This window comes from Sminthopsis crassicaudata, chromosome X (genome assembly GCF_048593235.1).
Source record: "Sminthopsis crassicaudata isolate SCR6 chromosome X, ASM4859323v1, whole genome shotgun sequence".
Taxonomy (NCBI): domain Eukaryota; kingdom Metazoa; phylum Chordata; class Mammalia; order Dasyuromorphia; family Dasyuridae; genus Sminthopsis; species Sminthopsis crassicaudata.
In genome coordinates, this window is record NC_133623.1 from 26112675 (window position 1) to 26125223 (window position 12549).

Here is a 12549-nt window from a genome sequence, read left to right on the forward strand (position 1 = left end):
TTTCTTTAAAGAACAGTAGTTAAAATCATTCTTACAGCAACTATAAAAGGTATTTGACCCTGGCTCAAAAATAGATAAGTATAATAGTTAAGACAAAGAACAATTGGAAACCATTGAATTCAACCTAGTGTTATTTGAAATTTTTACTTAAATATTAAAAATATAAAATATAACAATTAAAGAATTAGAAGAGAACAAGATCAAATGCCTTCTCCCTAGCTATCTAGGGAGAACATTTTAATAATCTGATGTCTTAATATGGCTTTTTGATTCTACCAATCTCTTCCTTCTCCAATTCTTTATTAATTTTTAAAATTCCCACTTGTTGAAATTCTCAAGGCCCATTTAGGTGCCATTTCTTAAAGCCTTCTCTGAACTTAAAAATGGTTTTCCTTTCCTTAAATCTCTTATGCTATTTGGACCTTAACTTATATGTCCCTTACAAGATAGTCCCTGTCCTCAAAGTTTCATCTTTGATGATGAGAAAGAGTGAAAAAGAGTAATTGGAAGTACTTCAGAAATGGGAATAATAATAGATGTACTTCACACATTTGTGGGATTAAATGAATTACCAAATGTAAAGCACAATATAAATGTTACCTGTTAATAATTTTTATTATTATAATAAAATAAATTTTATTATTATTTTTAATATTATCTATGTCTAGCACTTCAGAAGTGATATTTAAATGTTTGCTGAAATTTTTTTCCCTAAAGTGCACATCTGATCATATCATTGCCCTTCTCAGTAAACTCTAGGGGCTTTCAGTGGTTTCCTCAATAACAATACTCTGGCATTTAGAACTCTTCTTAACCTCTAGTTCCCTCCTACCTTGCCAGACTTTTTACAACTTAAACTGTTCAACACATACTCTTTAATCAGGCAAACGCTGGCATCCTGGCTGCTCCCCAAATAAACACTGCATCTCTTGGCTCTGGAGATTTTTTTCTAGCTCTTGTCCAAGCCTGGAATGCTCTCTCTTTTTTTTTTTTTCCCCCTTCCTATTTGCTCTACTGCCCTCTGTAACTTTTTAAATTTAATTAAAAATTTTTTTTGAATCCCATCCTACAGGAAGTCTTTTCCAACCCCTTGTAATTCCAACTTAATTTTCAGTTAATTATTTCCTATTTATCCTGTGTATATGTGTGTGTATATATATATATTTGCATGTTGTCTTTCCCATTTCTCTCCTTGAGGGCAGGGGCTGGGCTGTCTTTTGCCTCTTGAGAATTTAATGAGCTTAGGGGTAAATGGGATCTCCAAGAATTCTCTCCTGCCAGTGGCTTTACTTCCCTAATTTTCAAGGAATTAAGTTCTTTCCCATTCAAAAGTGAACCAACCAAAGTCTCTTTATCTTATATCTTTAATGAGAGGAACATGGTTCTTTTCCCAGTTTTTAGTTTGGCATCAGCTGTCTTTGGGGCTCTGCTCTCTGTGTAATTTGGACAAATGTGGATGAAAGAAAATCTTAGAAAAGATAAGAAAATTACTAGAAAAAGTAGAAAATTATTTGTGATAGCCCTTTTTTGTTTTCTTTTATGGAATTTTTATGTATTTGAGGAATGGAACAAGGAAATAAAAAGGCACTGGCTTAAAAGATCTTAATTCCTGCTCTAGGTGATAAGATGTGTATACAAAGGAGCATAAATATAAGATAATTTGAGTATGGTGAGAATACTAAGAATTAGGAAGAACAGGAAAGATGTTCCCTACTATATTTTTATTTGATATATTAAGTGATAGTCTGTCAGAATTGAGCAGGACTTTAGATATCATGTAATCCAGGGCCAGTTCTTCTCCCCCCCCCCCCAACTTTCAGTTGACCTTACCATCTACATAATTTTATTCCTATATATCTTCTCCCTTTCAAGGCCAAACTTAAAGGAACAATAAACAGTGGATTAGTATTAAGTTTATATGCAGCAATTGATATAGTAGCTAAATTCTTAAAGGAAGTGTTAACTGAATTGCAAAAATATGTGGACAATAACGTGGTAATTTTAGGAAATTTGAATGTTCCTGTCTCAGAGTCAGTCACATCTAACAAAGATAGAAAGGAAAACACAGGACTGAACAAATTATTAAAAGAATTTTGAGCTAACTCATGGTGAATTTTAAATGTAACATTTAAAAAAATACTTATATCCTACCCTTTCCAAAATAAAACATATGCTAGGAAAGAGAAATTATAAGTAAGTCTAAGAAAACAAATACTCAATGCATTTGTAGATGATCATGTAAGATAAATAAAGGAAATAGATATGGCAGAGTGGATGTTAGGTGAATCAAAGTACTTCAATTAAAAAAAGTAATAAAAATGAAATCCCAGCAGAGAAAAATAAAGAGATGCAGAATCTATTATATACAATTAAAAATCAAGGAACCTGAGAATTTAAAAGAAATGGAGGAATAGGTTAAAAAATAAGAAATACCCAACTTAAAGCATAAAACAGATGTCTTAATCTATACTCAGAAAAAGCTTTAAGAATTTTAATATTCCTTTTTAAATATTAGCCCCTTTTTTGGTCTCCTTTGGGTGCTATGGATAAAAAATAATTCACATGTTTTTTTTTCACCATGGTATTAAAATTTTAAAAGTTGTATATAGGTTATATAAAAAGAAAGTTGGGGACAGCTAGGTGGTGCAGTGGATAGAGCACCAGCCCTGAATTCAGGAGGACCCAAGTTCAAATTTGGTCTCAGACACTTAACACTTCCTAGCTGTGTGACCCTGGGCAAGTCACTTAACCCCAGTGGGGGGGGGGGAAGTTTATGAACTTCCCATTCTATCTCTCTTGATACTATCTCCTAGAGAACCATCTCTTACAAGGAATAAAAAGGAAGAAAAAAGTTTAGCAAAATTAAATATCAAAAGCTAAAAAAGAATGGAAAAAAAAATCTGATGTTAATTGGCCATGTGTTTTGTTTTCTCTTCTTGACTTAATACCAAAAGGGCTATATAAATGTATTGGTTTATATGGAGCCTTGTAGTCATTGACCATTGAAATAAATGCTTAGCAATTGGAATCTCTAGGTCAAAGTGTTTGGACATTTTGATTAGTGTGTTTTCCCCCCCTCAGCAACTTCTCCAACTATTTACAATTTTTTGTCAGAGTGCTGATTTGGTGGGTGCAAAGCTAAACCCCTGGGTTATTTTGATATGCTTTTTTTTCTTTTTAAAAATTAGTTTTTATTTATCTCTTTTTCTATATCATCTAGTTTTGCTCTTGTATCCTCACCCAGAAAGCCTTCCCATATAACAGAATTTTTTGAAAAAAGAGGAAGACTAAAAATTCATCAAAAGTGATGAATACATTGAGAAATTTGACATTGTATGCATTGTTTCACATCTTTAAACATCTCTATTTCTGCCATGGATTAGGTTAAGTATTTCTTCATATTTTTTCCTTGGGACAAGGCTTGTTTTATTTTGAAGCTTTCAATTTGTTTTTGTTGCTTTTTGTGAGGGGGGGTAGCATTTTTTTCCTTTTACGTTGCTGTCATTTTATTTATTGTTTTTCTGACTTTTGCTTTAGTTTTCATCAGTTCATGTCTTCCCATGCTTATTCATGATTTCTTAGAATACAGTAATTTTCCATTACATTAATGTACCAAAGTTGTTTTTTAAAGCTGTTTCCCAGTCAATAAGCAAATACTTTTTCCAGATCTTCACTACAACAAAAAGTGCTTTTATAAACATTTGTATTGTATACAGAGCTTTTCTTTTTGTCAGTGATGTCCTTGGAATATAGGCAGTATGGTGGTATAGTGGAGAAAGGGTCTGGATTTAGAGTCAATAAGACCTGACTTTGAATCCTGCCTCAAATATTTAACAACTGTGTGACCCTGGGGAAGTTACTTAACCTCTAACCTCTCTAAAGCTTCAGTTTCCTCATCTCTAAAATGGTGATAAACATAGCACCTACCTCACAGGGTTGTTGTGAGGATAAAATAGGGTAATATGTAAAAGTGCTTTGCAAACCTAAAAATGTTATATAAGTGCTGATATTATTATTATTTGCCTAGCAGTGGAATCTTTAAATTATGAACATTTTAACTATTTAATTTGTGCAATTTGAATGGCTTTTCAGAATGGTTGTCCCACTCCACAGCTCTGCCAATAATGCATTTGTGTGCTTCTTTCCACAGTCCTGCTAAAGTTGAATTTTGTCAGCTGAGCTAAAAGTACAGTTGTTTTTATTTTTATTTCTTTTATTATTACTGATTTGGAGCATTGTTTTATGTATTTGCTAATATTTTGGAATTCTTTTGAGAAACTATTTGCTCATATCATTTGACCACCCATCTATTGGACAATGGCTTTTGGTCTTTTGTATTTGTTATTTGTCTATTGTGTTGGTTATTAGACTCTTATCAATGATATTTACTAGAACATTATTTTTTGATCGTTTACTACTCCCATTTTATTCTTGTTATATTAGTTTTGTTTAAGTAAACTTTTTCAATTCATATGATCATAATTGTATATTTTATCTTTTGTAATAAACCGTATCCCTTGTTTGGTTAAGAATGTACTCCCTGGTCTTAGCTTTGAAAGATGAAAGCTGAGAGAAGGGCGTGCTTCTTCTTTAATGATAGCATTTTAAATATTAAGATCATGTATCTATTTTGATTTATGGTGTGTAAGATTCAAAAGTTTTTTTTTTTTTTAAATGGACTTTTATTGATATCTTGTTTTTATGTCACCTAAATTTCCCTTGTATCTCTCTCCTGCCCCTTTCCAGAGAGCCGTCCATTATGAAAAAAAAAATTTAAAAAAAAAAAGAAGAGGGGGGAAAAATGCAAAATTGATCAGTACAACAAAAATTGACATTTTATTATGCAGTATACCACAGTTGATGGATCCCCCTCCTCCCACCTTGGCAAAATGTAAATGAATGTAATGGAATATTACTGCCCTATAAGAAACGACAAATATGATTAACATAAAGAAGAATGGAAAGACTTACATGAACTGATGCACCGTTGAAATGAGTGGAGTCCAGGAAACAATATTCGATGACTGCAACAATGTAAATGGAAAAAACAACTACAAAACAGTTGAAAATGTATGTTCCAAAATGACAAAAGAATAAATTTGGTCTTGAAGAGCCATGAGAAGACTTAAGGGATTGTTAATGAGAATTTCTGAATGATGTTTGTGAATGGTTCTAGTTGATATATCTAAGGCAAGCCTTTGAAGGCTTAGCTTTGAAGTACTTGTGAGTAAAAACTAGAAATTCTCAAAGTTAGGAACAAAATTTTTTTCTTTCCTGTAACAGTACAGTGCTTTTTATGTAATGTTTATTGAATAAAATTAGGAAATACAAATATTAAGTGAATATTTAAATTAATTTCTTAGTGACAAAAATGTGAGTGTGGTTTATTTGAATATATCTACAGAGCTTCAAAGGTGATTTAACTGCTTTTAAAAAAGGCATTTCTCTGTATTTTTAAGAGTAGCTGATAAAAATGAGAAAAAATCCATAAGAAAAATAAGTTGGATAGGTGAAGATTAGAAATGCATTTGAGATAATGAAATATGGGTAGAAAGGAAAGTGATTAGGTGGACTGAATAGGATTGAACCCAAAAAATAGAAGATTAGGTGGTAGGAGATAGGATGTATGAGAAAGTAAAGATGAAGAGAAGGAAGGGCAAATTCATTTGATGGCATGTGTAGGGGGGGAAAAAAAAACTCTTGTTAAGCATATTCTCAGCTGTGATGTCATTTCCAAGCTGTTATCATTCCTGAATATTGGAGGTAATTAGGGTTCAGAGTAAATGGCCTTTTTATAGTGCTCTGTTCTCAACAAATACTGAATGGCTTAGAAGAATGTGTCTTCTGAGAAGATATACATAGATAATATGAGGGTATGAATTGAGAAATGGGACTATTTTCTTAGTTTCACATTAATTTTTCATTCTGAAGAAGAATACTCTTGCTAAAGTGCATTGTAATTACAAACCTCAAATATCTTAAGTTTCCATTTCGTAATTGAAATCATACAACTCAGGTTAGCCAAGTTACCAAGTACATTATTGTGTATTATTTTGCATGAGGAGAGTTAACTACTATTTAGTAGAAGGTACAGGTTATCCAGGTAATTTAGATAAAGAGCTATGGTTTTGTGATTTCATTACTAAAATTTAGCCTTTGGTTCATTATCATTAGTATGCTGTTAAAAATATTTCAGGCTTTGAACATAATTGAACATAGAATGTAAGCTCCTTGAGGGCAAGGACTATATATATATATATATATTAATTTTATTCAAAGCCCTGCCACAATGTCTAGCACATATTAATGGTGTGATTACGTGATATAGCATAATATAATTAAATTTTTTGCCTCATGTAATAAATCTTACAACTTTTGAAATCTTTAAAAATCTACTGTTATGAAAAATGTTCTTTTGCTGCAGTTACATGATTTGGCATTTTGTTCACAAGATTTTGACCCATTTTTTAATTCATCATGCAGCCACATCACTTGAGAGATAACTTTGAATATTCTGTTTTTCCAAATTTAGCCTTGATTATATTCTATATGTTTACTATAGAGTATAAATCAGGCTAGTTCCCAGGCCATCAGAACATGTTGCTTTCTATCTTTCTGTTAAATTTCTTATCCTTTTGTAATGCATGGCATTGCACAAAGTTGTGTTGCAGAGTGCCAACTCTGCGAATTTTTGTTAATTCTGGAACATTTCTGCTTCTCCACATGGAAGTATATTTATCAGAATTCATTATTCCCCTTATTAGGGAAAAGACTTTGAAGGACACCGGAAGTAAAGAAAAAAGTCAGTTTTCAGACTGTTCTTGGTGATTGCAATCTGAGACTTGGAGATCTTAGAGTAGGTTTGGTATGACCTTACATGAGAAAATGACACCATATTAATCTTCATTAATATGCTTTTGCTACTGACAAGCATTTTTTCTTCATAGTAATGACAAATCACTGCTGTTTTATTAGTCTTATCACTATTTTTCCAATTTCAAAAAGCTGCTGACTCACTGTCATATTTATTAAATAAGAAAAAATAAGGGGGAAAAAAGCAATAATGACTCATTCAGCTGTCAGGTCTCTTTTAAAAATCTGCTTGTTGAGGTTTGCTTTTTGTTTTGACACGTCTTTTTTCCCTTTCCAACCATTGTTCTTTTTGCGCTTCCTATACAGTTGATCCAGCTTGCTTATTGTGTAGGCAATTGATCATTGAAAAGCTAGACTTCTCCACATCTATATAATCATTGCACTGTCTCTTATAGTCATTTAAATACCCTCTTAAAGTGGCAACTTTTACATACTAATTTGGAGTAGTATTCATTTTTCCAAAACTACAGAATTACTATAACAGCAGCAATGTACTGAAACAAAAGTACTGTCTGTGTGAAAAGTTCTGAGTTTTTTTAATAGCAATAGGCACATGTGGATAAGATATCATAAAATGAATCCAAAAACAATTAGTTGTTTATAAGTCTTTTATATACCACTTAGTGTTTTCTAAATGCTTGTTGAATGAATGAATCCTGGAATTGCATATTAATGGCAAAATTTGATGCCCTGAGGTAAAAATATATTTGTGTGTAGGTTTTTATTTTTGTTTTTTTAAATTTTGAAGGGACATTAACAACTTTAGGAAGCTAAAGATTACATTTTTCAAGCATCTGCACTATGCTGGATGCTAATAATATGAAGGAAAAAAAAGAAACAGCGCTTGCCTCCAAGAAGTTTATCTTTTATTGTGGCATACAGCATATATTGACATATATAATTACATGGTGATTTGGAGTGGGCTGGGACTAGCTGCTGCAGAATCAGGAAAGGCTTTATTTAAAACTAGTATTTGAGGTGAATATTGAAGGAAAGGAGGAATTCTCAGAAGCCAAAGTGAGAAGGAAGGGTATGGAGTTCTGGTTGGTATAAAGATTTGATGGTGAAAGTTTGGTGTCTGAGGAACAGCCAGGTGGCTAATTTGACTACATTGCAATGTGCAGATATGACTGATGTTTTATAAAACTTGAAAGGTATGTTTGGAGTCCTAGTGTGTAGTTTGTATTTGAGCTTAGAATTAATAAGTCATTGGAATTTATTGAAATGGGTGGTGACATTGTTAATTCTGAATTTTAGGAAAATAACAGTGGAAGCTATGTTATAGAGAAATAACAAAAGCAAACCAATTAGGAAACTATTTTATTAGGTCAGATTAGAGAAAACGAGAGCCAGAGTGGTGGCCTTATGAATTAAGAAAAGGAAAACTGGTAGCTGTTCTATGAGGAAGATTGAAGAGAAGGTTTAGGGTTTCTGAATCTGGGTCAATATTAGGATGGCAATATTAGATAGAAATAGGGAAGATTGAAAGAGAGAGCTTGAGGGAGGGAAAAAATGAGTACATTTGGAAATGCTAAGTTTTAAAGTGTCTTCAGTGTATCTATTTTTAAATGTTTAATAGATTGTAAAATGGTCCTTGAGTTAGTTCATTCAAGAGCTTGAGACTATGTAAATCTTGGAGCCATCTGCATAAACAGGATGGTGCATGATAAAAGTTATTTAGAGTTGAAGAAGAGAAGAGGGGCAAGGACAGAACCTTAGGATGTACCCATAATTAAGAGGCATAATATGTATGATGATCTTAAGGAGTGACCAGACAGTCATTCAGTCAGCAAATGTTAATTTAACATTGCAAAGAATTGCCTTTTTATGTGCTATGTACTTGGCTGCTTAAGATGGGATGTTAGTTGGGACTTGAAATGCAGGAAGATAGGAGAACTAAGAGACAATAAAGTCACCAAAATCCATAGAGGAGGTTATCTCTTAAGATGAGGGGATGTTCAACAGTTTTGAACATTGCAACTGCTTTAAGGAAGAGGAGGAAGGATAAAAAGTTCATCATTTTTGTTAAAAACACTGGTAATTATGATTAAAAATAGTTCCAATTAATTTTAGGTAAAAGCCAAACGGCAAAAAATTGATAAATGAGTCTGAGGAGTAGAAGTACCTTTTTAAAGGAGTGTTTGGTTGTGAAAGGGAGCTACAGGATAGCTTGAAGAGAGGGTCATGTGAAGTGAAGGTTTTAAGGTTGCTGGAGACATAGGTAAACAAAAGGTAAGGAACCAAAGAAGAAAGTGCATGAGATAATATGGGGGTCAGTCTAGACAGATTTAGGAGACAAGATGAGGAACAAGCAAAAGGAGCACCTTGTTACTTGTTTTAAGGGATTTTGAAATGGAGAGAAGAAAAACCTCACTCCCTTTAATTTTCTCAGTAAAGTGAGTAGAAGTTCTCTTGTAAATGTGCCTGAGATGTGATAAAGCATCATAGAATAATAAAATGATTGCCTTGCCATAGTGACAGCCCAGTTCATATTAGGTAACAAATTCATACTGGACCCAGTCTGATTGTTGGGTCTTTATAATTAAATTTTTATTTACAAATTAAATGAACATTTACATATACAAAGTACAACAGAAAGTAGTACCTATGAAATTTTTTAGTCTCATTACAGTACAACTTTCAGGTATATAATTCAACACGTAATTTTCAAAGTTGTCCTGCTTAAAAATGATCCTTTTTAACCCCCAGGATTCATATTGCCTGTTTTTTTCCCTCTCAAAATAAAAATGATAAAATAAAAGCCATGTTACAAATATCCTCAGTTAAGCAAAAGGCATTTTTACTCTTGCCACCAAAAATTCATCAAACTTCCATATCCACCTCCTCTCCCCCGAAAAGAAAAAGTACATTTCATTCTATACCTTTAGTTGGCCACTTCTTTTTCAGGAGATGTGTAGCATGAATCGCTATTCATCTTTTTTTTTTTTTTTTTTTTTTTTTCCCTTTTAAATTTTCAATAGTGTTTTATTTTCCAGACACAGGTAAAGATAGTTTTCAACATTTGTTTTTCTTTTTTTTAATAATTTTTTTTATTATAGCTTTTTATTTACACGATATATACATGGATAATTTTTTAGTATTGACAATTGCAAAACCTTTTGTTCCAATTTTTCCCTTCCTCCCCCCCCCCTTTCCCCAGATGGCAGGTTGACCAATACATGCTAAATTCAATATTTGTTTTTCTAAGTGTTTTGTGTTCTAAATTTTTCTCCCCCAAGACAGCAAGTAATCTGATATAGATTAAATATGTGCACTTCCTTTAAACATATTTCCAGGTTATACAAGAAAAAATGAGACCAAAGTGGGGGAATGAGAAAGGAAAAAAAAATGTAAAAGATAGTTTTCAACACTTGTTTTTGAACTTTGCTTTCCAAATTTTTCTTTTTCTTCCTTACCTCCCCTTTCCCCAAGACAGCAAGTAATTAATATAGGTTAAATATGTGCAGTTCTTTTATACATATTTCCATCTTTATGACTTGTATTATAAAGTTGACTCAGTTCTTTGTATTTTAGAAATGAGGCCTTTATTAGATAGAAACACTGACTATAACATTTTTTCCCTAATTTTCTCCTTCCTTATGTTGGCTGTATATTGGTTTTGTTTGTGCAAAAACTTTAATCCAAATTATTCGTTTTGCATTTCATAATGTCTTCTAATTCTTCTTTGGCCTTAAATTCCTTCCTTCTCCACAGATCTGACAGGTAGACTGTCCTTTCCTCTGCTAATTTTATGGTATCATCTTTTCTGTCAAAATCATGAACCCATTTTAGTCCTTGTTATAAAATATTAGTGCCTAGTCAGTGCCTAGTATTTTCTTAGCAATTTATTCCTCAAATAGTGAGTTCTTAACCAGAAGCTGGAGTCTTTTGCTTTCAAACAAAAGATGACTATAGTCAATGATTGTTTTGTCCTGTGAAGCTAACCTATTCCACTGATCCACCACTTTCTTAGCCAGTACCAAATGGTTTTGATGACTGCTGCTTTATAATATAATTTTAGGTCTGATAGTGTTAATCTTCTATAATCATGCTTGGTCATTGAATTGATAAAAGAGTTCTTCAAATCTTTCAGATTTGTTTTCCTTTTCAATATTGTGGTCATTGTATACTGGTTCTTTTTACTTTATCGTGTAAGAAACACTTCTTCCAAGCTTAAAAAAAATTTTTTTTTATGAAAGGAGTTTTTTTCATCATTTCCTATGACACAATTTTATTCCATTATATTCATATCCCATAATTTGTTCACCATTCTTCAATTGATGGGCACTCCTTTACCTTTTAGTTCTTTACCACAACAAAAAAAAAGTTGCCAAGAATAGTTTTATACCTGTGGATCACTTTATTCTTATGTAAATATATTTGTGGTATGCTTTTAATAGTGGTATCACTTGGTATGAAGAGTTGAGAGGATTTTTGTGTTATAGTTTTACTTTCCAGAATGGCTGCACCAATTTACAACTCTGCCAAAAGTGCACTTAATGTACTTCTTCCCCTCCCCATCCCCCTTTGCCCATTTGATGTTTGGGAGGTGGAACTTCAGAAGTGTTTTAATTTTCAGCACATTTTTTCCCATACAACAGTTGAAAGCTTGGCTTTCTTTTATAGCTGTTTGCCCAAATCATGACTGTTATTATAAATTTGAATCAGTTCTTTATATCTTGGAAATAAGTCCATTATCAGAGAAATTTAACTCCATAGTTGTATGACTTATTCCAGCTCAATGAGCCCCTAGTATTTCAACTCAATGCAAATTTTGAAGTTACTTCTAGCCTTTCCCTCTCCAATTCCAGAAAAAGTATACTTTTAATGATTTAAACAAAAATTTTTAAAAATTAATTTTATAATTATAACATTTTTGGACAGTACCTATGCATAGGTAATTTTTTACATTATCCCTTGTACTCCCTTCTGTTTTGAATTTTTCCCCTCCTTCCCTCCACCCCTCCCCTAAATGGCAGGCATTCCCATACAAATTAAATATCTTATAGTATAACCTAGGTACAATATATATGTGCAAAACTGAATTTTGTTTTTGTTGTTGCGAAGAAAGAATTGGATTCAGAAGGTAAAAATAAACTGGGGAGAAAAACAAAGAATGCTAACAGTTTATACTCATTTCCCAGTGTTCCTTCTATGGGTGTATCTGATTCTGTCCATCATTGATCAATTGGAGTTGGATTAGCTCTACTCTATGTTGAAGATATCCACTTCCATCAGAATACATCCTTATACAGTATCATAATTTGCATAATGATCTCCTAGTTCTGCTCATTGCACTCAGCATTAATTGATGTAAGTCTCTCCAAGCCTCTCTGTATTCATCCTGTTGGTCATTTCTTACAGAACAATAATATTCCATCACATTCATATACCATAATTTACCCAACCATTCTCCAATTGCTGGACATCCATTCATTTTCCAGTTTCTAGCCACTATAAAAAGGGCTGCCACAAACATTTTGGCACACACAGGTCCCTTTCCCTTCTTTAGTATTTCCTTGGGATATAAGCCCAATAGTAGCACTGCTGGGTCAAAGGGTATGCACAGTTTGATAACTTTGGGGGCATAATTCCAGATTGCTCTCCAGAATGGTTGGATTCTTTCACAACTCCACCAACAATGCATCAGTGTCCCAGTTTTCCCACAGCCCCTCC

At 32.8% G+C, this 12549-nt stretch overlaps 1 protein-coding gene across 25 annotated transcripts in view; it reads left to right on the forward strand.

The window, feature by feature from the left end:
• The window catches only part of ATRX (ATRX chromatin remodeler), a 164757-nt gene that overhangs the window by 8263 nt on the left and 143945 nt on the right, over positions 1-12549 (forward strand). For 10 of the 25 annotated variants that reach the window (XR_012483909.1, XM_074277163.1, XM_074277171.1 and 7 more), the window contains exon 4: positions 4747-5070. The exons of the other annotated variants lie outside the window; for them this stretch is intronic. Coding sequence is in view for 9 of the 10 variants with exons in the window: in XM_074277163.1 (XP_074133264.1) it covers positions 5039-5070 (32 nt within the window). In the remaining variant the exon portion in view is untranslated. The remainder of the gene's footprint in view (positions 1-4746; positions 5071-12549) is intronic. 25 annotated transcript variants of the gene reach the window in all.